This window comes from Delphinapterus leucas, chromosome 6 (genome assembly GCF_059928025.1).
Source record: "Delphinapterus leucas isolate spDelLeu-1000000601 "Yukka" chromosome 6, BTC_Dleu_Yukka2, whole genome shotgun sequence".
NCBI classification, from domain to species: domain Eukaryota; kingdom Metazoa; phylum Chordata; class Mammalia; order Artiodactyla; family Monodontidae; genus Delphinapterus; species Delphinapterus leucas.
The window spans coordinates 99,024,473-99,052,466 of NC_143134.1; the positions used below are offsets into that span (position 1 = coordinate 99,024,473).

Consider the following 27,994-nt stretch of genomic DNA (forward strand, 5'->3'; position numbering starts at 1 on the left):
ATCTTGAGATGTTAGGCTTTTTGAATGTGATGTTTATTAATGAAGGATAATTGAGAAGAAAATGGATTTGCATGATTGAATTTCTTGACTCGCTTTTGCTATGCTTTTCTCTTCCCACTTACCTTATGCCTTCTCTTTAGGTCAAAATGCAACGGCATTGGGGACCGGAAGTTACTATGGCCATAGTCCAGGATATTACGGTCAGCATATTGCCTCTAATCCCAAACCAACAAACAAGTTTTTTCAATGCAAGTTCTGCGTACGCTACTTCAGGTCAAAAAACCTCCTCATTGAACACACTAGGAAGGTCCACGGGGCTCAAGCTGAAGGGAGTTCGGCGGGACCTCCTGTTCCAGGATCCTTAAATTATAATATCATGATGCACGAGGGATTCGGAAAGGTCTTCTCTTGCCAGTTTTGCACATACAAGTCACCAAGGAGGGCAAGAATAATTAAGCATCAGAAGATGTATCACAAAAACAATTTGAAGGAGACCACTGCTCCTCCCCCTGCCCCTGCTCCGATGCCAGACCCAGTGGTCCCACCCGTGTCCCTGCAGGACCCCTGCAAGGAGCTGCCGGCGGAGGTCGTGGAGCGCAGCATCCTAGAATCGATGGTCAAGCCTCTGACCAAGTCTCGAGGCAACTTCTGCTGTGAGTGGTGCAGCTATCAGACCCCCCGCCGGGAACGCTGGTGTGACCACATGATGAAGAAACACCGCAGCATGGTCAAGATCCTGTCCAGTCTCAGGCAGCAGCAAGAAGGGACTAATCTGCCTGATGTGCAGAACAAGAACGCTCCCAGCCCCACGTCTAACTCCACCTATCTGTCTGTGAATGCTGCCAGCCGGGAGCTACCCAACACTAACGTCTCCACCTTCAGGGGCTCCATCGGCAACTCCATCATGAGACCCAATTCTTCTTCCGCTTCCAAGTTTTCGCCCATGTCTTACCCTCAGATGAAGCCGAAGTCACCTCACAATTCTGGCCTCGTCAACTTGGCGGAGAGATCCCGTTACGGGATGACTGACATGACCAATTCTTCTGCCGACCTGGAAACTAACAGCATGCTGAATGACTCTAGTTCCGACGAAGAGTTAAATGAAATAGACAGTGAGAATGGCTTAACTGCTCTGGATCATCAGACAGCAGGCATGTCCGCGGAGCAGCTGATGGGCTCAGAGGGCAACAAATTATTGGAGACCAAGGGGATCCCATTTAGAAGATTCATGAACAGGTTCCAGTGCCCCTTTTGTCCGTTCCTCACCATGCACCGACGTAGCATCTCCCGTCACATAGAAAACATCCACTTATCCGGAAAGACAGCCGTCTACAAATGTGATGAATGTCCATTTACTTGCAAGAGCTCGTTAAAACTTGGGGCTCACAAACAGTGTCACACGGGTACAACGTCAGACTGGGATGCCGTGAATTCCCAGAGTGAAAGCATCGCCTCTCCGCTGCACGAAGGTGTCGTGTCTTACGAGAGCTCGAGCATCAATGGGAGAAAGGCGGGGGTCGTGCTGGAGCCCCTGCAGCAGCAGCAGCAACAGCCGCCCCCGCCGCCGCCGCCGCCGCCCCCGCCTCCGTCACAGCCTCAGCCGCCGCAGCTGCAGCCGCCCCCGCCCCCGCCGCCCGCGCAGGCCCCGCCCCTGCACCCCTACAAGTGCACCATGTGTAATTACTCCACCACGACGCTGAAAGGGCTGAGGGTGCATCAGCAGCACAAACACTCCTTCTGCGACAACTTGCCAAAATTCGAGGGGCAGCCCTCCAGCCTGCCAGCGGACGGCGAGACAGACAGCCACCCCTCTTCCAGCAACACTGTGAAGAAAAGTCAGACCTCAATTCTTGGGCTGTCCTCCAAGAACAATTTTGTAGCTAAGGCCTCTAGGAAACTCGCTAATGACTTTCCTCTCGACTTATCGCCCGTGAAGAAGAGGACCCGGATTGACGAGATAGCGAGCAACCTGCAGAGCAGAATTAACCAAACCAAACAGCAGGAAGATGCGGTGATCAACGTGGAGGATGACGAGGAGGAGGAGGAAGACAACGAGGTGGAGATCGAGGTGGAGCTGGACCGGGAAGAAGAGCCACCGGAGCCCGTCCTGGAGGTGCCCACGTCCTTCTCAGCGCAGCAGATCTGGGCGAGAGACGCCCCTGAGCCCCAGAAGGAGCCCAACTTCAGAACTGTCACCCACGATTACAATGCCACCAACGGGGCTGAGATAGAGCTCACCCTTTCGGAAGACGAAGAGGATTATTATGGCTCCTCCACGAACATGAAAGATCACCAGGTTTCCAGCGCTGCTCTGCTCAACACCCAGACTCCTATCTACGGAACTGAGCACGGTAATGAAAACGCGGACTTTAGCGACTCGGGAAGGCTTTATTATTGCAAACACTGTGACTTTAACAACAAATCTGCCCGGAGCGTCAGCACCCACTACCAGCGCATGCACCCGTACATTAAATTCAGCTTCAGGTACATCTTGGACCCCAACGATCACAGTGCAGTGTACAGGTGCCTGGAGTGCTACATCGATTACACCAACTTCGAAGACCTGCAGCAGCATTATGGCGAACACCACCCAGAAGCCATGAACGTCCTCAACTTCGACCACTCGGACCTGATCTACCGGTGTCGGTTTTGTTCCTACACGAGCCCCAACGTCCGAAGCCTGATGCCGCACTACCAGAGAATGCACCCCACCGTCAAGATTAACAATGCGATGATATTTTCGAGCTACGTGGTGGAGCAGCAGGAGGGGCCGAACACGGAGTCCCAGACGCTGAGGGAGATCCTGAATTCGGCTCCCAAGAACATGGCCGCGTCCGCTGCCGTGGCCCGTGGCGGCGGGGTGCCAGCTCCGTTCCCTAAGAACACCCCTTCCAAGACCTTTCCTCCAGAATGTGAAAATCAGAAGGACCCCTCGGTCAGCACCGTTGTCGTGTACGATTGTGACGTTTGCTCCTTCGCGAGCCCCAACATGCACTCTGTGTTGGTTCATTATCAGAAGAAACACCCGGAAGAAAAGGCCTCCTACTTTAGGATCCAGAAAACCATGCGAATGGTGTCTGTGGACAGGGGCTCTGCCCTTTCTCGGTTGTCATTTGAGGTGGGTGCTCCAGTGTCTCCCAAAATATCCGCCATGGGTTCCCCACCCCCCCCACCGCCCCCGCCACCAGACCTCGGTACCGAGCTTTACTACTGCAAACACTGCTCCTACAGCAATCGGTCAGTTGTGGGAGTCCTTGTCCACTACCAGAAAAGACACCCAGAGATAAAGGTTACCGCCAAATATATCAGACAGGCTCCTCCCACAGCCGCAATGACGCGAGGGGCCGATGGGCCCCAAGGCTCCCCCCGGGCACCGGCCCCCAGGCAGCAGCTCAGCCGGAGCGGCTCCGAGAGAGACGGCCCTCCCGCGGAGAGTGAGATGTTCTTCTGCCAGCACTGTGATTACGGGAACCGCACGGTCAAAGGTGTCCTCATCCATTATCAGAAGAAGCACCGAGACTTCAAGGCCAACGCGGACGTGATCCGGCAGCACACGGCCACCATCCGAAGCCTCTGCGACCGTAACCAGAAGAAGCCTGCCGGTTGCGTGCTGGTCCCCCCCTCGAACGTGGAGCGGGACAGAACGAAACTCCGGGCGCTCAAGTGTCGTCAGTGCTCGTACACCTCCCCCTACTTTTACGCCCTGAGGAAGCATATCAAGAAAGACCACCCCGCCCTGAAGGCCACGGTCACGTCCATCATGCGGTGGGCATTTCTGGATGGCTTGATAGAAGCTGGCTACCACTGCGAGTGGTGCATCTATTCCCACACAGATCCCAACGGTTTGCTCCTCCATTACCAGAGGAGGCATCCCGAGCATTACGTTGATTATACGTACATGGCCACCAAGCTCTGGGCTGGGCCAGACCCATCCCCTCCCTCTCTCACGATGCCAGCTGAAGCCAAAACGTACAGATGCCGAGACTGTGTTTTTGAGGCCGTCTCCATCTGGGACATCACCAATCACTACCAAGCGTTCCACCCCTGGGCCATGAATGGGGACGAGTCCGTGCTGCTGGATATCATCAAGGAGAAAGATGCTGTCGAGAATCCCATCCCGGCGCCTGAAGAGCTCGTGGGCCCTGTGAATTGTGAAAACAGTATGCCTGCCCCGCTCCCCGAGCAGGAAGCTGAATGCCCCGAGGATGCCAGGCTTTCCCCAGAGAAGAGCCTCCAGCTAGCGTCAGCCAACCCCGCCATCTCCTCTACCCCGTACCAGTGCACCGTGTGCCAGTCTGAGTATAACAACCTGCACGGCCTTCTGACCCATTATGGGAAGAAGCACCCAGGCATGAAAGTGAAGGCTGCTGACTTTGCCCAGGATATCGACATCAACCCGGGCGCCGTCTACAAATGCAGGCATTGCCCCTACATCAACACCCGCATCCACGGCGTCCTGACCCACTACCAGAAGCGACACCCGTCCATCAAGGTGACTGCCGAGGACTTCGTGCACGACGTGGAGCAGTCCGCCGACATAGCCCAGAACGACGTGGAGGAGACGAGCAGGATCTTCAAGCAAGGGTACGGCGCCTACCGCTGCAAACTGTGTCCCTACACGCACGGCACTTTGGAGAAGCTCAAAATCCACTACGAGAAGTACCACAACCAGCCTGAGTTCGATGTCTTTTCCCAGTCTCCCCCGAAGCTGCCCGTGACCCTCGCGCCCGAGATAACCACTGAAGTGAGCCCCTCCCAAGTCTCCGTGACCGAGGACGAGGTGGGAGAGGAGCCCGTGTCCACGTCTCACTTCGCTACCTCGCACCTGGTGTCCCACACTGTGTTCCGGTGCCAGCTCTGCAAGTACTTCTGCTCCACGCGGAAGGGCATAGCCCGGCACTACCGCATCAAGCACAACAACGTACGCGCCCAGCCTGAGGGCAAGAACAACCTCTTCAAGTGCGCCCTGTGTGCCTACACCAACCCCATCCGCAAAGGGCTGGCCGCCCACTACCAGAAGCGCCACGACATCGACGCCTACTACACCCACTGCCTGGCGGCCTCCAGGACCATCAGCGACAAGCCCAACAAGGTGATCATCCCGTCGCCGCCCAAGGACGACTCCCCGCAGCTCAGCGAGGAGCTCCGGCGCGCCGTGGAGAAGAAGAAGTGCTCCCTGTGCCCCTTCCAGTCCTTCAGCAAGAAGGGCATCGTGTCCCACTACATGAAGCGCCACCCGGGGGTGTTCCCCAAGAAGCAGCACGCCAGCAAGTTGGGGGGCTACTTCACCGCCGTCTACGCCGACGAGCACGAGAAGCCGGTGCTGATGGAAGAGGAGGAGAGAGGCGGCTTCGAGAAAGCCGAGGTGGAGGGGAGCGAAGGGCAGGAAATCGAGTGGCTCCCGTTCCGCTGCATCAAGTGCTTCAAGCTGTCCTTCAGCACGGCGGAGCTGCTGTGCATGCATTACACGGACCACCACAGCCGGGACCTCAAGAGGGACTTCGTCATCCTGGGCGGCGGCCCCCGCCCGCAGAGCTCCGCCTACCAGTGCAAGCACTGCGATAGCAAACTGCAAAGCACGGCGGAGCTGACCTCACACTTGAACATTCACAATGAGGAATTCCAGAAGCGTGCCAAACGTCAGGAGAGGAGGAAACAGCTTTTGAGCAAGCAGAAATATGCAGATGGTGCTTTTGCAGATTTCAAACAAGAGAGGGTAAGGATATGTTTTGCTTTCCCTTCCCCCAGGAGGCCTCTCATCACTGGTGCCCACATGCACGTCTTCGCTGCCAGCCAAACCGCTACGGGCTTCCTAGTGACTTAGCCTGCCAGAGAGCTCAATAAGTCAATTAAACATTTCGAGCTTGATTATCCCCCCCGCGTTCTACGCTCACCCTTCTCCCCGGCCCCCTCCCTCTCGCCCCTCCCAAGGTTCCCCAGGGGAGGGTCGGGTGGCTTTTCTGTATTTCTCTCTGCCAAGTAGCCTTATCCGAGGCCTAGTTACAGGACAACGCTCGCTCTCTTTCCCAAGGCAGTTGCGGGCCGTCTCTTGGTATCGTTAGCGCTTCTCAGCCATGTCTTGGTTTGCAGTGTTGGCTACAGGAACCTAACGTCTCCAGGAGTAGAGTTTTTTTTTTTTTCTTTTTCTTTTTTCTTTTTTGGTCAAGAAGTTCGCTAATGGCGTAGCTATGCGACGTTTCACCTGTGTAGTTGAAAAATTGGTTTGAAAACCAGATAACTTGGTGGCAGTGACAATGAGGCTTCAGCACCGAGATCTTCTCTCCTCACAAGTCGTAACCTGTTTGGGTTCTGGAGACTTCTCTCTCGCGCGCGCGCGTGCACAGTGGGCAGCGCGCCTCGCCCCTGACGAATCTGTTATGTAAAACTGCTCGCCGTGTTATCTCCCTTGGTTTTTAACCTGCTAATCTGCTTTAACGTAAAATCTGCTAGTAAGCTGCAAGAATAAATGCCGGCCATTGAGGGAGGGCTCGGAGTACTGATGGCTACCACTGTATTTTACCAGCCTTTTGGTCACTTAGAAGAGGTGCCAAAGATCAAGGAGAGGAAGGTGGTGGGCTACAAATGTAAATTCTGTGTGGAAGTGCATCCGACGCTCCGGGCCATCTGCAACCACCTGCGCAAGCACGTCCAGTACGGCAGTGTCCCGGCCGTGTCAGCCGCCGTGAAGGTGAGCACTGGGAAGGTCTGGATGAGGAGTCTTGTGTGTGAGCCCTTCGAGTTCCTAATTCACGCCGTTGCTCAGAGCCGCTCAGGAAAGGGCGACCCCAAATGTGGGCGTTTCTGAGTTATGCTGGGATCGGTCTGGCTTGTTTTGATTTCTTTACAGGTTGGATCCTCCTCATCTTCCGTGTTTCGACCCGGTTGCGTTTCGATCTGGTTCCCTTCCACGCGGATAGTCTGGTGGAAACAGAAGATCCGGGCCTCTCGGTACAGGAGGCCTTGGGTCTCCCTTCTATGCTGCATTTAGTGCCGTTAGGTGTTCGCTTTTGCAAGCGGCCCGGGCTCTTGAGAGGAGTCCAGTGGGTTCTGTTCCCATCCTCTTCTGCGCCTCCCACTGCCTGACTTCTTGCTGTTCTCGTCTGGCGACGGTGCAGAGAGCCCGGGAGAATCTGTCTTTTACTTCTTATCCTGGGTCCCCGGAGGAGCGTTCAGAAACGTTAAATCTAAAACCGAAAGCCTTCAGGTCACAGTTGGCCCTGTGAGCCCTTTGACCTGATTTGTCTCCTCCGCCCCCTCTCCCTCTGCGTTGCTGGCGAGCACCTTCTCTCTGCCCCCGACCAGTATTAGGCCACCTGGTTTGAAGCTCATAATCCTAAAATGAGCCACTGTTTCAGTGACCAAGCTGCCATCCCCACCTTCCAGGGTATTGCTAACCACTTAGCGTTGAGCAGAGAAGTCAGTTCAGGGCTCTGCTCTCTCTCTCCCGATACGTGAATGCATTTCTGTCATCGGCCCTTCTTGATCTTGAGTCCTGTCTTGCCGATGTGGCATGGAGGCGAAGCTTCCGCTCTTCCCATTGAAGACTGAAGCCTTGCGGCTGGCGGCACAGCAGTGAGTGGCACGGGGACAGCATCGGTCAGCTTCTTGCCCGCCACCAGGGTGTGTCCCAGCCTTGCGTCCCATAATTGCTCAAGGGAGACAGCGGCTCTTCCCGTGTAATCGGTAATCCGAAGGAGCCACCCCAAACCAGGCTAGGCTGCTTCTTAATTTTTTGAATTGATTGTACAGCAACCTTCAGTCAAGGGGTGATGTCACCGCCTGTGAGATGGGGATGAGCGTGGTGGCAGAGAGCTGGATCTTCCAGTTTCCTTCATTTCCCGAGGGTGTTCCAAGGCTCCCAAGTGCCCATACCACACCATTCTCCTTTTTCCCCTTCCTTCCTCTCTTCCTTTCTCTGAGCCAGTAACCCTAACCTGCTTTGTATCAGTTTCGGTAGGATCCCAATTTGAATTTTCTCTTTAAGATAGAAGGTAAGTGAGTGAACTGTCTTCAAAGTGGGAGAGCCGCTCCCTCACCTTTCCCAGACAGTAGCAACCTGTGTCCGGATATGTTGCCCTCACATCACCACCACTGCATGAAGGATGGCAGTTGGGTTTGCCCTCCCTCTAGGGGGAGCTGGAGAGGCAGGGGAGGAAGCCTTAACAGGAAATGCTTAACAGGAGTTTGGGAGAATGAAGGGAGAGGAGGAGAGCTGGGAGCAATGATGATGGATATTTATTTTGTTGGTGGGGCATGTGTGTGTGTGTGGTTCTCTTAGCAGGAGGCTGAAGACCCTTCCCACTTGTTCCTGGATGGACTGGAAGCAGCCAAAGATGCCAGTGGCGCCCTGGCGGACCGGGTGGATGGTGAACACTGCTTGCTTGATGGAATGTTGGAGGATGAAACCCGGCCGGGGGGATACCATTGTAGTCAATGTGACAGAGTCCTGATGTCCATGCAGGGGCTGCGTTCTCATGAGAGGAGCCATCTGGCCCTGGCCATGTTTACCCGCGAGGACAAGTACAGCTGCCAGTATTGCTCCTTTGTTTCTGCTTTCAGGCACAAGTAAGTGCTCACCGAGTGGGTGCAAGTGGTAACTGGAGGAGGTGGAAGGCAGGAGCGCTTGGAGGCGTCTGAAGGCCTCGCTCATGGTTCAGGCCTGCCGTTCAGTTGGCTGTGTTACCTTGAGCCTCTGTCACCCCACCTGTCAAATGGGGCTGAGAACAGGAGATTGTTTGCCTGACATCAGATTTGGCGAAATCGGGCATTTAGAAAAAAAATTGAAGTGTAGTTAATTTACAAGGTTGTGTTAATTTTAAGCGTACGGCAGAGTGATTCAGTTATACACACACACACACACACACACACACACACAATACATATACGCATTCTTTTTCAAACTCTTTTCCGTTCCAGGTTATTGCAAAATATCGAGTAGAGTTCCCTGTGCTATACAGTAGGTCCTTGTTGTTTACCTATTTTATATAAAGTCGTGCAGCGGTCCCCAACCTTTTTGGCACCAGGGACCAGTTTCTTGGAAGAGAGTTTTTTCCGCGGGGCGGGGGGGTTGGTTCAGACGGTAATGTGAGCGATGGGGAGTGGCGGATGAAGCTTGCTTCACTCGCTCCCCCGCCGCTCACTTTCTGCTGTGCGGCCTGCTTGGGGGACCCCTGAAGTAGTGTGTATCTGTTAATCCCAAACTCCTAATTCGGTCTCCCTGGCCCCCGCTATCCCCTTTGGTAACCGTAAGTTTGTTTTCTATGTCTGTAAGTCTATTTCTGTTTTGTAAATAAGTGCATCTGTGCCATGTTTTTTAGATTCCACATACAAGTGATATCATGTGGTGTTTGTCTTTCTGTGTCTGACTTACTTCGCTTAGTATGATCATCTCTAGGTCCATCCGTGTTGCAGCAAATGGCATTATTTCATTCTTTTTTATGACCTAGTGATACTCCGTTGTACACATGTGCCACATCTTCTTTATCCATTCGTCTGTCGATGCACATTTAGGCTGCTTCCATGTCCTAGCTATTGTAAATAGAGCTGCTGTGAACATTGGGGTGCATGTATCTCTTTGAATTAGAGTTTTCTAAATTGGGCATTTTCTTAAATGATAATTTTGGAGGTATTGCTGTGACTTACACAAGGAAAGACCAGAGGGTAGATGAGTTTACTGGTGCGTCTGTCGAACATTGATCCAGAACCTAACCATCATTTGAGGAAGTAAAGTTCCATTTGGGAAATTCTAAGCGGCTAAGGAGGTAAAATTAGGACTTTTAAACCCATGTGACCAAAGGGTCATTGCTTGGCATTTTTAAAAAGACCTGGAATGGTAAAGAAGTTTATCGATGCCAGAGAGGTGCCTGAGGTACAGGGTGGGTTGAGGAGACGGAGCTTCCTGCTACCTGGCACAGCTTTGAAATTGAAAATTTGGGTTTTTGTGTGAGGCTTTTCGGGGCGATAGGAAGAGGGATGGTTCTGAGAAGAAACAACCTTTTGTTGCCTTTCTCTCGCGACTGTATGAGAAAGAAATTTTTCAATAACGTGTTCTGCAGTCTTGGATGAAGGTGACTGATGGTGAGACTGACACGCTGTTTATTTTTATCATAATTGAAAATAAGTGATGGGCTGTTTGCTTCTTAAAAAAGATAAAGTGCTAGTTAGTGTCTGTTGAAAGGCAGGAAGGGGTGATGCTTCCACAGAGGTTAGGATGGGTTGCAAACTCTTTTATGATTATACAGAGCCTAGTATCCAATCTTTGTCATCAGATTCATGCCCTGGCCTCAAACTTGTGTAGTTCTCATCCGTTCGATAAGTATTTGTCGGACAGCAACTCTCAACGTTTTCTGACACACACAACCTCAATAAATCGTTGTGAATAAATATGCCCTGTTGTTGAGGCTTTGGGGGAATATAAAGATGAATAGGACATGGTCGGTGATCTCAGGGAACTTAGGGTCTAGTCGGGTTATAAGTAAAGCAAGCACGCAAATGACTTGGCAAAACAAGGCACATGTCTTTTAAAAAAAAAAGTATCAATAAAATGCAATGAAGTTTCAAAGAAGGGAGATGGTACATCTACTTTGGAAGAATCGGGAAGGTTTTATGGAACAGGGAGCACTGGAGCCAAGTCTTGAAGTAGGAAGACAGGACCTGCCATGTTTGGAAAGAACATGCAACGTGGAGGAAACGATGAGAGAGTAGGGCCCTGAGGAAGAGATCGATGCTTAGGAGGGACCAGCTGGCGGTCTAGTTGGACTAATTTTTAAGTGATATGTAAAGGAATAGTAGAAGGTAAAGTCTGAATACCTGAGTAGAGACTGCATTTGGGGGGTCTTTGAATGCAGAATTAGTGCTTTGTAATACACATTACTGGTAAAAGGAAGACTCTGAAACGAGTAAAGGCATCTTAATCACTAACATTTATTGAGCCTCACTGTGTGCCAGGCACTGTGCTACGTGCCTTCAAGTATTATCTCATTTTATTCTCAGAACAGCCCTATGAGGTATGGTCCCATATCATCTCCCTTTCCTAGATAAGGGAAGCGAGGCCTTTTAATACAGAGGGATTATGGAACTTGCCCAAGGCCACTCGGCTTATGAGTAATAGCTGGCATTTGATCTCAGGCAGTCTGACTCCATCGCTTGTGCTTTTGAGTTGGAAAAAAGATGGGGGAGACCAATTAGGAGGCAGTGATAGTAGCTGATCCACGAAGTTAGAATGGAAGTTTGGGAACAGTTGAGGGAAGGAGGATCTTCATGTCTTGGGAAAATTGGCTTACTGGAGGGGAAGAGGGACAGAGTACAGTACAAATGGCACGGAGGTTTCCAGGCCGGTTGACTGACAGCTTGGAAGGGTTCTTTCTACAAAGAAGGGAATGAAGAAGAGAATTTGTTTGGGATTTTAAAAAACTGACGTGTTTGTTTCAGGCTGGTTGAGTTTAAGATAGCTGAAGGACATTCAGCGGGTGGTGTCCTTAGGCAGTGTGGAAAGGGCTGCCTTGGAGCTTGGGAGAACGTTATGTATTTAAATGGTAAGCAGTACTGTTCCCATATGAGTTATTTAGAATGGAATCTAGTTCTCCGGGGCATTGATAACAAATTAAATTAGAACATCTTCCCACACCTCGTTTGGTAGATTTATTATTTTTTTAGAGTAGTAATTATTATGAAATACTGGGAAATTATAATTAAATCATTTCTTTATAAGTTGCTTCTGGAATACGGATGTACAGCAAACATGGTTTTATCAGAAGGCATGGCCAGCCTTTGGATCACATGATTTCCTGTAGACACACCTGCACTGGACCTCCATATTTAGAAAGACCTTGAAAATAGCCCACTGCAAGTGCCCTGCTCAAGTGTTCACAGCGGAATTAAGGTTTAAGAAGAAAGTCAGCCTTTTTTACATGCAAAATTTCTCTAATTCCCTTTTTTTTTTTTATGGTATAAGTTCAAGGACTCTTTGATAGGCACCTCATTGACTTTTCAGAAAACTTAAATTTGTCCATATTGTACCTTTTCTTTTTAGACGTCCTCTTCTACTTCACAGTGCTTTAGAGAAGGGAAAATAAGTCTACCAAGACCTGTTTCCATTGCCATGTCTCTCAATCCAAAAAAAATTTTGATCTCTTCTTTCCTTTAGCTTCTCCAACTCTTGCCAGTTTGCGTTTGTTTGTTTGTTTTTTCCCTCCTGTAAGCACCATCCTTGGAAAGTAACAAAATGACTTTGAACAGCTTAGAAATGGGATTTCTGGAAAAGGGCAATGAGAAAATGTTGGGTGCAATTTTTAATATTGTCATTTCCTTTTCTTTTCTTCTGCATCAAGTTTGGATCGCCATATGCAAACCCACCACGGACACCATAAACCATTCCGATGCAAGCTCTGCTCCTTCAAGTCCTCCTACAACAGCCGGCTGAAGACACACATCCTCAAAGCTCATGCTGGTGAGTTGGTGTTCGCGGTGCACTAGTTCCCTGAGTTGGAAATTTAATAGTCTTCAGTGAGTGAAATTTTTAAGTCTCTTGCTCCATACACATGAGAATAAGGTTCTCTTGAGATGGTTGTGTATTCAGTTTTATTTTGATCTAATTAAAAAAATTAAAGAATGGCCCAAAGGCAAAATAATACCAAGTACCGTGTCACGCATGTCATAGTTGATTCATGCAACTAACACATACCTGCTGACAGATTCTTGCTACTCACAGGTTCTGTTTTCTAGAGAAATTTCTAAATTACCTGGACTTTCTAATGGAAATGCAAGAATTGGTACATCTCCTGAAGATAATTTCCAACTAAAATAAAGTGATAATCTTGGGGACGTTCAAAGGGACACAGAGACCTCAGGATGTGTGAGATTTCTCATGAGATGCCCTTAGATGCATTTCCACATCCCAGATAAGAAATGACCTTGGGTCATGAGTGTCCAGGAGTTGTGTTGATCTCCATCACTCTATCATCCCATCTCATTGTGCTCGTCTCATGAACATCCCTTACGTACCAGTCTCTGTACTAATAAGCCTGGTATATTCATCATCTCATTTAATCTTCAGGGCAGCCCCAAAGGTTAGATGTTGTCACCCTCAGTGTCGGATGAAGCCACAGAGACTCAAAACCCAGTGTCCTGCTCAAGGCCACAGAGCCCATTCACTAAGAATTTGACTCCAGAACAAAAGCCTACATCCTTGTCGCTCACAGGATGCTGCCTCCCTCTCTCTTCTGCTCTTTTCTACTTGGCATGTGATGGAGGATGCCCACAGGTGGCTAATCAGAACTCATCCAAGAGAGGAAAAGAGGCATGAGTAAGAAAGGCAGTGTGGCAGGGTCTGGGGGGCCTCCTCCCAGGATGTCCCCAGTCCTCTGAGAAGCCCGACTCGGCAGCAGCCTGTGGCCCTCTCAGAGGTGTTGTCAGCCTTTGAGGAACTTACAACAAACAAAGGAAAATTGGGGAACCAATAGCTTTAGAATAGCTAGCGATACTGTCAGAGATTCTTCTAGAGATCCAGTCTCCCTGCTGAGTTTCCTCAGCTAAGGTGTTTAGAATTCTAGTTGAATTCTAGTTTAAAATTTTTCAATCAACTAGAATTCTTCTGTCTCATTTATTTGCTTCCCTTCCCTGATTAGCTTCCCTTCCCTTGTTAGCTTCTTATTAACTGCCCAGAACCCGAGTCCTTCACTTTTGTCATGTCCTCATCCCCTGTGGAAATACAGCCACGTCTCTGCTGTTTCCTGAAGGTGGGTCCCGTTGAACTGGCTTAATGGAGTAAAACTACGGAAGCCTTCAGGATGCCTTAAGCCCACTGGGGGTGGGGGAGGGGATGGCGGATTAGCTATATGGGCTCTTCTCTATCTGTTAGTATTTTTATATCTTCCAGAACATTTTACTAAAGTCCATGGAGTAAGAGGCTTCGGGGTTCAAACCACTCTTTTCTAACTGGTGTATATTGTAAATTATTCACTCGGGACACTATCCTGGGGAGTTTTCCCCAAAGATCTCAGCCTTGTCAAAAACACTTTACCAGTGGGAGTTGGGTAAGTGATTCGGCCTGTGGGAAAGACTTTAAAAAAGTGCCACAGGCTACACACTGAGTCCAGGGCATTGAGCTGAAGTGTATATTCTTGGAGCTGACCAAGCAGACTGGTCTTCTGTGCTCGCTGGTTTGCAGGAAGGAAGCATCCAGAGAGAGAGGGTGGGAGCATCGTAATCCAGTTCTCCACACACCTTGAACCGTTGGTGTCTATGACTTGGTCTTAGCTACAGAGAGTGGCTTGGCTTGGAGAAAGCCAAATCATCTTCCAGAAGACTCTTGACTCGTCTGTTCTAGATGGAGTGTTTTATTTTATTTTATAGGGTAAAAGGTAGTGTGTACTAACCAGATACCTGGATTTGAATTCTCTCTCAGGTTATGCTACTTATAACCACCCACCAAGGTTCATATGGCCAGGTTTGCACTGAAAAACTGAGAAATGGAATAAGGAGAGCAGTAGTGTACAATATGACATATATTTATTATTTCAGTAAACACCGTTATTCATACCCAGCGTTATCCTGTAGCTAACAGGTCATGGTCTGAGGGGTGTGGAATTGACTGGTGTTCTCGTTTGGGTCCTCTGACTTCTTTGTGCTTCTCTTCTGCTCTGGGCTATAGTATGTTGCCTCATTCAAGGTTTTGTGTGGGTCTCTTCAAGGCTTTCTTGGAAATGCACGCTTTGGGGGTCATCAGTGGTGAAAAGGAGGCTTGAATGCGGGACTTCAGACGCTGGTCTCACTTCACATGAAACCACTTAGTAATTTTCGGGGTGACAGGAAAGTAACCATCTCAGCAGGGTAAAAGCAAGAGTGGAGGTTTAGGGCTTCCCTGGTGGCGCAGTGGTTGGGAGTCCGCCTGTCGATGCAGGGGACGCGGGTTTGTGCCCCGGTCCGGGAAGATCCCGCATGCAAAAAAAAAAAAAAGAGTGGAGGTTTACTAGCTCATTCTTGCTCTGCTTTAGTGAGCATTTGTCTATAGCACATCAGCGCTGTCCTCAGTTCATATTCACTGGTCCACAAAACCTTCGTTACTAACAATCCTTTCTTCTCTTATTCCTCTCCTTCCTTTCCCTCTTCTCTGGTTTTTAAGTTTCACTTGAAAATAAATTTTAAAAATACATGTTCATTAGAAAAAAATTGAAAATGAAAGAAGAAATACAGTCAAGCCATTCATAATCTTATTATCTGAAGACCACTGTTGTTAATGTTTGATAATATTTCCTTTCAACCATTTCCTCTATAATTATTTTCCATAGTCATGATTATAATTTAATCTAAAATGTATTATGCTTTTCTGTTTATTTTTCTGAGTTTCAGTATTTTAGTTTTCTATGAATTGTCAACTCTTCGAGAATTTATTTTCATGAATAGTAATTTATCAAGAAGATATACCCACATTTACTTAATCACTTCCCAGTGGTTGGAAATTTAGGTTGTTTCGCCCCTTTTTCAAGCATAAATAATGTATATTTCTAAACAGAGATTTCTAAGTATTCAAGGGTATTTCCTTAATATAAATTCTCAGAAGTGGAATTATTGAGTTGCAGGCATGAACTTTCTAAGCTTATTGTTATAAAAAGCAAAATTGCTTTCCGAGTTGATCGTACCAGTGTTTGCCTGTCCAGCGACATAAGGATGCCCATTTCACACCCTTCTTAAATTGCAATTCATGTAAAAGCTGACTTAGGGCAAAGATAAATCATACTCTCATTTAATTTGGTCATAGTGATCTGTGCTGTATTTCAATGGTATAAAAACAATTAAAAGGAAAATACTTTGTAGAAAACAAACTTATGGTTACCAAGGGGGCGGGAGGGGGAGGGAGGGATAAATCGGGAGATTGGGATTGAAATATACACACTACTATGTATAAAATAGACAACTAATAAGAACCTACTGTATAGGTATTGTACAGGGAACTCTACTCGCTACTCGGTGATGGCCTATATGGGAAAAGCATCTAAAAGAGAGTGCATACATGTATATGTGTAACTGGCTCACTTTGCTGTACAGCAGAAACTAACACAACAGTGTAAATCGACTAGACTCCAGTAAAATTAATGAAAGAAAAATACTTATTTTTACCTACATGTCCTTTTTATTGAAAAATGTTGGAGCTAAATGCAGACACACGTTTATATATATAAGCACACCTCTCTCAGTTAAAGAAATGACTTTCACCCATTTCTGTACTATTGATCAGATAGGGAAATGGAGTTTTGTGCTGAGGTTCGTGAACTGGTCCCAAAAAACCCCACGGGTAGGATGTGTGGAATCCAGGAGGCCTAGAGTCAGCAAGGAAGTAAATTATGAGGATAGCACGGCAGTTTGCCCTGAGTGACTTCGTGCTCGGAAAGCCACCGATCGGCCCTTGGAATAAGAATGGAGTGTGTTATTTTCTGTGGATGATACAAAGGCTGGAATGAAAACGGACATCGTCATTTCTAGTACAGAGAGGGAGGGAGACAGACGGGAAGCCTTTGCCGAGGGAGCTACCTAGACATTTGGTTTCACTCTGCTGGGGAACCTACCGTAGGCTCATCCCTGTAAACAAAGCATGAGATGGCAAGGGACCAGGTCACTTGATTACGGAGCTCCTAAAAGAGTTCCGATCCTCCAGGAGCCCTGTGGTCGGGCAGTGGGCAGGGGGTTGGTCTGGGAGGGTCCTCAGACCGTGCAGCTTGAGACGGGCTCTCTGGAGTCACTGACCCTGTTGTTCTGTCTTCCACCCGCCTCGTCCCCTGTCCCCTCCCTCTCCCCTGCCGCCGACCGTCTCCCTCCAGGTGAGCACGCCTACAAGTGTTCTTGGTGCGCCTTTTCCACCATGACCATCAGCCAGCTGAAGGAACACTCCCTCAAGGTCCACGGAAAAGCCCTGACCCTCCCCAGGCCGAGGATTGTCAGTCTCCTCTCCTCGCACGCCCACCACTCCTCCTCCCAAAAAGCCACCCCGGCCGAAGAAGTGGAAGATTCCAATGGTAAAACCGGGCTTCCGAGCCGCCATCAATCATGGGTGGGGGGAGGTGGGCTGGGGTTAACGGCCCATCCTTCTTTCTAGAGGAAAATCTGACACGAAAACGTGGCGGTTCAAGTGAAGGAAGAAACGGGAAAAGGTTGGAACAGTATAGACATTGGAGTTGGAGGGTGAAGTGAACTCGGTGAGCATCTGTTTGGTGCTGAGGCCAGACGCCCCTGCACTGGTGTGCCCGCTGCTTGTGAAAAGAGCACATGTGTGATGGGTTCGTGTTGGATTCTTCCGCCGTGGTTGTGAGCAAGGAGGAGGATGAATACCAGGCAGATTTCTTTCTTCGTTGACTTTTTTACTTATTGATATCCTGTCTTGTCCTAAAAAATACATGTGCTGTGAAGTGTTCGGGGTGCCAGATGTGTAAGTTAAGGACAGAATTCAGAGGGACTGGAATGGGTGAGTGGGTGGGGGCATGTGTCTGATGGGGTCACAAGATAATTTAGGGGTAACATAGTGATTTCTGTTAATGGCTGAAGGATGTCGAGGAAGCGTCATTTGGAAGGAGGGTGTAACTGCCCACTTTTGGAAGCTTCAGACTAAAGCTGGGAAGCCCTGGAAGGGGTCTCCTCGCTGGCAGTGTAACTAAAGCTGTAGGAGAGAGAGAATGAGAGCGAGAGATGGCGGGTATGGCAGAGCGAGCAAAGGATGGCTTGTTCTTTTGATCCGCCCAAGAAACAGAAGGGTGTTGATTACTCAGCTCACCTCAGATGACTGCAGAATCTCGTGCTTAGGAGAGGAGGGAGTCTGGAGATTCTTAGTGATGTAGAAGACCTGAGAGCTGCTCTCTTCCGTGAGCCTTTCGTGCTAGAATCCCTTCTGCGGCATCTCTGGTAACCAGTTATCTACCCCCTAGCCTGAATGCTTCCCAGGTCACGGAATGGACTATTTCCCAAGGTCTGCTACTAGGTCCTTGAGAGGAACTTAGTGGGCTGGCAAGAAAGTTCAGGGGCTCTTTGGAATAAAGGCTTGGCTTTGAATCTTCTCTCAATGCCAGTTGTGTTTTCCTGGGCCATCTTAGCTTCCTAGACTCACATGACAAATTGGATAATGATACCTACTTCATGATGGCCTTGAGAGATTAATGAGAAAAGGTACATGTGTAAAATGCCTCACACAGCACCTGACACATGTAGGTATTTAATAAATGGTCATGTTATTCAGCACTTTACATCCTTTGATTGCAGTTTTGGCTTTTGAGACCATTTATGACACGTATGAATTTGGGGTTATTTTTAATGTAAGGGTTTAAAAAGATAGAATCCTCAGGTAACCTGAAGATCTGACAGCCCAACATGTCCGTGTGGGCTGGTTATCCAAATAGCAAAAGAGTAAATGAGGAATCTTCATTCACAAGGTCTGGGCGAAGACAAGTGGGAGGAAAAGAAAAGGTAAGTCCTGGGATTAAAGTCCAGCTGTTGTTGCTGAGTTGTAGAACTTGGTGGCCTTTCCTTTGCATATCAGTAAACACCAGCTTAGACACAATAACTCCTTGCCGGTATTCCTGTCTTGAAGGACTTCTGTTTAACAATGAAGGCTTGTTGTTACGAGGGTGGCTTGTAATGAATGAAGTGAGCGCGCTGTCTCCTCAGCCGTTGTGTGGCAGTTTAACCTGTGTTTGTTGTTGTTTTCCAGGAAAACTTAAGAGTCTCAGAGTGAGGGGTGGAGAGGAGGTGGGGGGAGCACATGTGAAAGGCCACAGAAGATGTCCCCTTTGCACCTTGAGATTCTGTTCTTTGTAAGAGATTGGTATATTGCAACAAAAGGCAAAATAGAATTTGATGTAAATTGTAAGGTCTTGTTTCACATGATTGTCAATGAATTGGTTTCATCTGAAATGGAAGCTACGCTTGTGGAACCACTTGGGTGAAATTGATACATCCAAACACCATTCCCAGCAAAGGCTTTTCCTGGGACATTTCTCTCCACGTTGTACCTTCTTTTCCCTTTGTCCTCCTCCCCCGCCCCCCTTGGAAGGCGGGTCTTAGTCTCAGGACAAGGGAATCCCGCAGACTCACCACGTGGCTTACCTCCCTCTGTGTAGGCTGAAAAAGAGTTCAGTCAACTTCCTGAGTCTGTACTTTCTGCCAGGAGGTGTGCAACGCACAGAAGAATCATAAATGGATACAGTGCCATTCTGGCCACCCAGCAGCTTAAAATCAAATGTTTAGAGGGTATTATCAGCGTGGTATTGAACTAACCACGGCCCTAAGCCTGAAGCCTAACCTTTTTGGGGCCGATTTCAGGTTCTTGGAAGCTAGACGGTTAGGACTAGGGAGGAGGGTGGTCGCAGAAACATGGTGATAACGATATTGAGTAACTCTGCATAGCACCGACGGTCTGTTCAGCCACAGGGAGGTAATTGGGCAACACAGAAAAGTGTTTTTCTTTCTTCTAAAGAAAGAACACAATGAATGTGAAAGCTCTGGGTGGCAACTCTTTAGTGAGGCGTACACAGAACTCATTGGACCTGTGCTGTTTTTAATGTATATAAATAACCTGGATCAGTGGGTCCACAGTGATTTGTTTAATTTGGGTGAGGTAAACCCAAAGGTTTAAGGTGGGGTAAACAGAAAAAAGGCATCAAATGGGCTGTTCTCATGAATGGATAGAGTGGAAAGAAAAATTAATAGTGTGTCCGTTCAAAAGATATCTTCTTGAATCCTTCTGATGTAGGTCTTGCAAGGTTTTGGATGCCCAAGAATGATGGAAGAGGTTGAAAATGGGAAGGCTGTCTGCTAGGGAGCTGAGTGGTGGATTCCTAGAAGTGGCTACATCTGGGGGACGAAAAAACAGCTGCGGGGCTAGACAGTAGCCTGTAAATCACGCCTTGAATGGTGTTTGAAACACGCATGTGAAATCCAGTTGCACATTTTAATAGGGGGAAGCTGTAGGGCCATTGGCCCTCAGTTAAGGTTTCCCACACTGCAGATGCCAGGGCGCTCTGAACACAAGAACCAAAAATGTGTTGCAGGCCTCGGGGGGAGTAGAGATCTATAAAACCAGGGAAATCACCAGTGTGTCCTTGGCTTTCTGATCCCCTAGTGAGGGATGTGAATAAAATGACTGGACACGCTCGCTGCTCTGTGCAGTGGTCAAATGCTTGCAGTCTTGAGAGCGAGCCAGCGTTCTCCGGCAGAAGGAAACGGGCTGAACAGGAAGGTTCTTCCCTGGCTGCTCTCCCTCGCAGTGCAGAGGGGAGCCCTATAAGGGAGGGAGGCTGGGGAGGCAGATGTGAGAAGGTGGAGGGGTGATTTCGCTCCCACTCCCTGGCCGCACACCTGTTCTGGACATAAACAGAGCTCTTAGGCTCTGGGCTATCAGTCTTGACATGTCTCACCAGCACGTGGATCCTCTATATGTCCTTCACGATTGGCGGTTGGAAAGAAAAGCAGTGCTGATCCCGTGTATAAGATAAAGGGAAATGACACTTAATTGCTGTTCTAAACAGTGCATTAAGGGGAAATCATAAGGTTGTCAACAAGAGGAAGTGCTCTGCTGTGTTTGTGTTTACTGGGCTCTTTCTGCCATATAAAATAGAGGACTGGGTTTTTTCAGGCTTTCTCCGAGTCTGTGCTTTCAGTACAGAAAAACACACATATACATACATCTGTAAAACAAGAAAGAAACTAGAGCAGTGTAGTTTCATTATGAGATTTGTTTAGGCCTGAGTAGCTCCACAGTGCCTGGGCAGTGGATATGTAATTTAAAATTCAGCTCTATCCTTAGTAAGAAGTCAGGCCACTGGTGACGTTCCATCTTTCTCCTCCCTCGAATTTCCCCTAAAGAATAGCTGATTTTATTTCTTCTCTCTGTCCAGTTATGCTGTACGGAATGGCCTGTTTTAGGGAAGTAGCTAGCGTGGTACGCTTAAAACAAAAATCGGACACGAAGACCAGGTGCAAAAAATAAATAAGATGTGTGAGAATTAGATAGTTTTTCAGTCTGTGCCCTAATGGCAGCCTAGGGAAAACACCAAGAACTTTCGGTCATGAAATCCTTCCCCTTGTAAGATAGACCTCATTGTAGCCCACCCAGCAGAGAAGGCTTTGCTGGTATGAACTGGTAGAAAAATGTAAGGAGCTTTAGTGATTTTTTTTTTTTTTTTTTTTTTTAAGAGAAGGATTTTCTGTTACAACTTTTCATTTGGCTTCTCGGTTCTAATCTCTAGAATAATATTTGATAAGCACTATTTTTATCAAGGCACCTCTCATCAGAAAACCACAGGCACTTCTCATGTCAAAATCCAAGTCCTCTGCGTTGCATTCAAAGTTCACCACTCAGTCCCACATTCTCCATCCTGAGTGGTCTCTCCAACAAATACTTACGTTTCCAGCCATCTCTGTACTTGCTGTCCCCAGCATCTTCCACCTTCATTTCCACTTCCATGCATCTGAAGAAGCTCTGCTGGGAGCTTGGAAGGATTTCTTCCTTGTCTGCTTCTGTCTACCAGTCTCTGAGTTTAACTTCTTCTAAAGAGTGACATGTACCAGCCCCAGCCCTACTCTGATTTCTCGTCGATTGATGATCTTCTTGGTGTTCATTTGTACTTTTGGATATGCTGTTGGTTCTGTCCCCTAATTTTCCAATGGGAATAGTTAGGTAGATACTTATTAAATACTGACTTCTTTGAACTGACCAACGATTTCTTGGAGGCATCACAGTTTTCAGTTCAGTTAATTGTACCGAGTCTCCTAGCCTGTCTGACCAACTCCACAGAACCAAGCTGTACAGCGGTAAGTTAATTTCATTTCCATTTAAGAGGCAAGTTCAAAAGACAGACAATCCAAAGATGAAACCTTAGGGATTGCTCTAAGAGAAGCTTTCTGACGCATCAGTCTGCCAGGAGGAAATGATCTTCCTTGACCAAAGAGTGTTTCCAACTTTATCATTGTTCCCTGGATAACGAGACCTTCTGTACAGAAGTGGGAAACTGAAGTTTGAGACAGGGTGTAAGCCTTTCCAGTACTCAGGAGGAGACAGGAAGTGTGGTGGCACTGGGGAGATGGGCATTACCAGTGTGGTTACCTGGTAGCAGAGTGCCTTGGAGCAAGCGCACATAATCATTTGACCCTGGAATGGACTAGCTTTTTCTCTGCGTCTGTGTCAAAAAACATACAGTGTGGGCTTCCCTGGTGGCGCAGTGGTTGAGAGTCCACCTGCCGATGCAGGGGACACGGGTTCGTGCCCTGGTCCGGGAAGATCCTACCTGCCGCAGAGCGGCTGGGCCCGTGAGCCATGGCCGCTCAGCCTGCGCGTCCGGAGCCTGTGCTCCACAACAAGAGAGGCCACAACAGTGAGAGGCCCGCGTACCGCAAAAAAACAAAACAAAACAAAACAAAAACCATACAGTGTTTGCTTGCTGTTAAATCCGGTTCGGAGAAGCTATAGAGTGAAACTGACCAACAAAACTCATAGATTAGTAAAAATGTTTTAGTCTCCCTGAAAATTTTGCCCACCAGCCTTTTAACATAATATATGGGTTAGAGGAGACTTGTAGTGGTTAATTTCTACAAGCCATAAATCAAGGATTGGCACACTTTTTCTGTAAAGCGCCAGATCAAAAATACTTTCAGCTTTGTGGGCCATAGAGTCTCTGGTAGAACCAGTTAACCAGTGCCACTGTAATGTGAAAGCAGCCGTAGACAATACGTAAACAGATGGACATGGCTGTGTTCCAATAAAACTTTATGTGCAAAAGCAGGGGAGGCTGGATTTGGCCCATGGATTGTATGTTGCTGAACCCTGCCATAGATGACTGGTGGAAAAAATTACAGCAATACCCATGAAATTAATCCTGTCTTTAATAAATGTCATTATAGACCTTTATATTTAACATATAGACTATTTCTAGATGTCACTTAAAATATAACTTGACCTAAATATATTCTTTGTTTTATATATGAAATGTAGGGTATTAAGTAGAGCTTTAAAACTGTTATTGTGTGAATTACACTTACGCTTGAAAGAAAATCTTCTCTAAGAATTGTATTAAGTCTGGCGCCAAACTATCAATTCATTTAACCTTGACTGCAGCAATACTTGACACTTAAAAATTAAGATCTGAGATGCCTGCTTTTTGAAGAGAAGCTTTTCAGATTTCTAAATAGGTCAGACATAAAATTCAACCTTTAAGAGGATCCAATTAGTTGCTAGGGCATAAGACCCTTCCACACAGGTTCCAGTTGTAGTCAGATTTCTCTTGGGGTGAAAGAAAGAAGAGTGGTTTCTTTAAAGATGACTCCTGAGTGAATAATTGTGAAATACAAAGATCTACGTCGTTTATAGCACGTGGGATACAAGGCATAATTTCAGTGGCTTGGCCGTCATTTTTGTTTTTTAATTAATTTTTTATTTATTTTTGGCTGCGTTGGGTCTTTGTTGCTGTGTGCGGGCTTTCTCTGGTTGCGGTGAGCGGGGGCTACTCTTCGTTGCGCTGCATGGGCTTCTCATTGCGGTGGCTTCTTTTGTTGCAGAGCACGGGCTCTAGGCGCACAGGCTTCAGTAGTTGTGGCACGTGGGCTCAGTAATTGTGGCCCGCAGGCTCTAGAGCGCAGGCTCAGTAGTTGTGGCACACGAGCTTAGTTGCTCCGCGGCATGTGGGATCTTCCCGGACCAGGGCTCGAACCCGTGTCCCCTGCATTGGCAGGAGGATTCTTAACCACTGTGCCACCAGGGAAGCCCTTGGCCGTTATTTTTTAATAGGTTCTGTTGGTCTCAAAATTATCTGGCCAGAGAATACTAACCTTCCCTTTTTTGACTTCAGAATTTCTACATTAAAATCTGATCTAGAGTTTATTTTAGTGCTTATTACGAGGAGTGGCATTTCTCCTATAAAGACTTAAGAATCCTGTAACTCCAGTGGTGCAAAGTGGTACAGATGATTCCGCATCTTCTGTTAGACATCCAAAAGTCTTCAGCGGTTAAATTATAGACCTTGCCCTCATCAGCAAATAGGGAGCCTCCGAAATTATCACTACCCTGAAGTCGAATATCATGTGATAGACCCTTCCCAAGAAACCCACCTGCCTGAGATTTCTGTGACTTTCTGAATTCGCCACAGTTTCATGTGCCAAGGATTGAAAAACATTTCAAATATAAGCTTTCCATGTCCTGGGAACTCAGTCAACTCGCCCATCTCCCTCTTCCCATGCCAAGAAAAACATTTGTTCCTCAGAAGTACAAGCATATACTACCCAACTCATTCAGAGATAGTTCCTAGCAACACCAGAATTTGCTTCATAATTCCGCAGCTGACTTTTGCATTTCTTGGTTGGAGGTTACCTTAAAGTCCTCCAGAACCTCAGTTGTGGGAAGTATCTAAAAGGAAGAAGAAATTTACTTTATTCTTTGGCAGAAAATCTATTCAGTTGTTAGGCAAATCATCTAAAATTATCTCGGGTCTTTTTCGAGAGGAAGATTTTTTGTCTTATCATTGCCCACCTTGATTTTTTTTTTCCCCCTGGAACCGGAGCTAGATATTTTAGTGCAATTTTATTGAATATAAAATCCCTTAAACTCTTTTGAGACTTCTTATGATTCATAGGTCCTCTCCTCTCTTCCAAATACTGTTCTGCACTAGAGGATTTTATACAAGCAGAGGGAAGGGTATTGGATTTGGGAGGACTAGTGTGTGTGAGCCATGATTCAGAGGTAGATATCCTGGGGCAGCTTTGCTGGAGCAGAGGGCATGTCCCGGGCAAGATGGGCATGTGAAAAAGAATTGTTTTTAAGAGCCGAGATGAGAAGTTGCCAGAAATAACCTTCTTGAAGCAGCTATTATTTATTTTTTAAAATAAATTATATGAGTTTTGGTGGTATGGCCCAGCATGTCCAAATGATGTACGCATTTTCTTAATTCATTCATAATCCTAAATAATATCCTATTGAAAAATTCCAGTGGTGGTACTTAATCAAAAACGGCAAGATAAAGACTGGCCAAACTGACGTGAAAGGTTCAGGTAAGTTGGATCTGCTTGCCTTTTACTGAAGTCAGTCCCTTGCTGTTTATGCCCAGGAAGGGACGTGTTCCTGCCAGAGTGCTCCTCTGTTTTGTAAGTAGTTTCATAGTCATCAGGGTCAACCCAAAAGAGGTGTTTGGCTAAGAGTACAGGGCCCAGCTAAGGTTTTATTTACCTGTACACTGCTCTTGGAGAAGTCATTCCAGGGCTACGCTCTCCAGCTTCCTCGGGGACACAAAATATTCTTACCTGCCTCGTGGAAGCCACCTCCTATGTCATCTCTTATGTTCATGTGCTGTGAGCCCTCCACCAAAGCTGTTGTGATTGCCCCATCGAGCAACACAGGATGACCTTCTCAACCTTTCCTGTAGTCCTTGATTTTTTAGCACTCCTAGTTATTTTTTTCTCCATGACCAGTTTGAAAGTCATTCATTCTGGGTTATTATAAGGTTTCTGGCTGTCGTCTCTTGGTTTAATTCTGAAGTGGTAAAATTAATCATAATTTTTATTTACTTCGGCTGACTGCCTTAAATTTGCCATCAGATTTAATATGTCTGATGAATCAGAATTACAAATTATTATTAGCCTCATTTTATAGAAAAGGAAACTGAGACTGAAATGATGAGTCCCAAAGTCATAAAACATATATGTGGTGGACCTTGTCTGAGCCCAAAGCTTATGCCCTTAACCTTTGTGCCATTTCATCAGAGAGTCGCAGCAGAAACACACATGCATAAGTGAGCCAGAGTGGAGAAGATGAAACCTATTCTTACATGCCTGGGGGCCCTGGAATCTTCCAAAGGAAAATAAAGCCAAATTTTATTGTTGATTGATAGTTAGAGCTTAAGTTAATAAATACGTAGAGTTAATTAGAAGAACAGAATATAACAAGTGAGAAATTTTGCATTTGGATTTTATTGGCTGCAGCCATGGAGAAGAGAAGGAATTGATGAGTCCTGGAGGGCTTCTTGCCAGAGGTGGGACTCAGGCTGGGCCTTGAAGGGCGCGTAGGATTTTTTTTATGGGCAGATCGAAGTCTATTCCAGGTGGGAGGAGTATCAGAAGTGACCAAACTTAAAGAAGGGTTCCTGGGATGGCAAGAAGACCAGTCTGGCTAGAGTGGAGGGTGTGTAGGGGAGTTATTGGGAGGATAGCTGGCGAGATGAGGGGAGGTAGAACCAAACTGTAGGGGTAATTAACACCAGGAAGAGGTCTTTTCATTGTTAAGAAGCTGGGCTAAACAAGGAAGACCAGCAGCGAGGTCCCTGTCCCCTTTGGCAGTGGGAGGGTACTTTTGAGCTATGGGTGCCTGATGTTGATACCTGTAAGTCTTCAAGAATGAATGTGCATTAAAACTAGTCATGGGAGGTAGTTATCCGTTTTGAAGATGTCTGCATGGATTTTTCCTCCTGATGACAAGAGTAATACCTACTTAGGATAAAAGAACAGCTTTATGGCAGTACATAACATAAAATGTGAGGGCCACCCATAATGCCAGCCTCTCTGCACCCAAAAGAATTTAATAACAGTCTGCGGTAGAATCATCTAGATGTTTCTTCTTTGCATATACAGACAGGCTCTGTTATTTTAATTTTTTTCTAAAACTGGGACCGCAGTATACAAACTACTTTTTTTTCATGTTCTTGTCTTTACTTGGAAGATTCTGTCACTATTTGACTCACCTTAGTTTTAAAATGTGAGGGTCCATATCTCAAAACAAACCCACAAAAATGATTCCCCTTCAAATCATAAACATTGAGTACTTAAAGGCTTCAAGAATTTTTGTGCGAATGTGATATATGTGTTTAAGATGGGAGTCTCAGAATTACAGAAGGCCTTTGAGGTTTCGCCAATCAAAATTTCACTCGTTTATTTCACTTTAAAGGCTCATTCACCTTCTAAAAAATTACTTAAGTAAAGTCTCTTTTCCTACTGCTTAAGACTTAATACATTTGAAATACTGGCAAATGGTCCATAGTTAAATGACAAAATCAAGATTACAGACTGTCTAGACTGTTCAGAGTAATGAGCTGAAAATGAGATTTTGTTAGGGAATAAATATAAAACATGTTGGGTAGCTTCTGACCTGTGTATTCACTTCCATTACTAGACTTGCCAAATATTCTTATAATTGTCGGTTATCATATCTGTCTGCACAACTAAACTGTGTGCTCTCTGAGGTCAAGGACTATTTCAGAGTCTTAGCACTTGGCAGGCCAGTCAATAAATATTTCTTGATGTGAATTAGGGCGGCAGAATAAACCACACACAAGGAAAACAGACAGACAAAACAGTAGTTGATGTGTAAAAAAGCCTGGGAATTTTAGTGACCGCGAGCTCAGCTGTGTCACACGATGTTTGGAAAAAGCCAGTGGAATTGTGCTGTGTGTACCATGATGTTGCACGTTTCCTTGGTCACACCTCCCTCCTCCAGCTAACTAGCTTTGCCCCCCACCGCCCCCCACGGCAACTCCATCTCCCTCTCAACTCTCTGTGACCAAAGCGACTAATCCCTTTCCTCCAAGCAGCCAAGAACAGTGAGTGCAGTCCTTACTTGCTGCTACCTGTTGAGAACATTTTTGCTTCCTTCACTTTTCAAGTGTCTGCTCTCTGCTTATTTCCTTCTTATCTTCTGGAATGTTCCTTCAGCTTCCTCAGTGAACTCAGTGCCAGGCTCACAGCCTGCCTTTTTACCCCAGCCATGACCGTCGTGCTCTGGAATTTCAGTATACTAGACTCAATGGTCACGACTCAGTGAATGTTTGGTTTCTTCCAGCTAGAGAGATTCACGTCTTCCTGACTGTGTTCCGCCACCCTTCATCTGTGGCTGGACTCACCATAGCCACTCTACTTCCGGCATCTCAAACCCATAAATTCTCTCTGACCACTACCGACCCCTTGTCTAGCCAACCCAGATCCTAGGCGTAGCCATTTCAAAGGGGCTTTCTCCTGCATCCTCGTGTCTCTGCCTCCTTTG

General features: G+C 47.0%; 1 protein-coding gene across 6 annotated transcripts in view; it reads left to right on the forward strand.

Annotated features, from left to right (window-relative positions):
• The window catches only part of ZNF462 (zinc finger protein 462), a 141,220-nt gene that overhangs the window by 57,265 nt on the left and 55,961 nt on the right, over window positions 1-27,994 (forward strand). For 4 of the 6 annotated variants that reach the window (XR_016393601.1, XM_089913496.1, XM_089913497.1 and 1 more), the window contains exons 3-7: window positions 141-5,716; window positions 6,524-6,688; window positions 8,282-8,565; window positions 12,330-12,448; window positions 16,815-17,009. Coding sequence is in view for 5 of the 6 variants with exons in the window: in XM_089913496.1 (XP_089769622.1) it covers window positions 141-5,716; window positions 6,524-6,688; window positions 8,282-8,565; window positions 12,330-12,448; window positions 16,815-17,009 (6,339 nt within the window). In the remaining variant the exon portion in view is untranslated. The remainder of the gene's footprint in view (window positions 1-140; window positions 5,717-6,523; window positions 6,689-8,281; window positions 8,566-12,329; window positions 12,449-16,814; window positions 17,010-27,994) is intronic. The other 2 variants (XM_089913499.1, XM_089913501.1) reach the window with 2 other exon arrangements.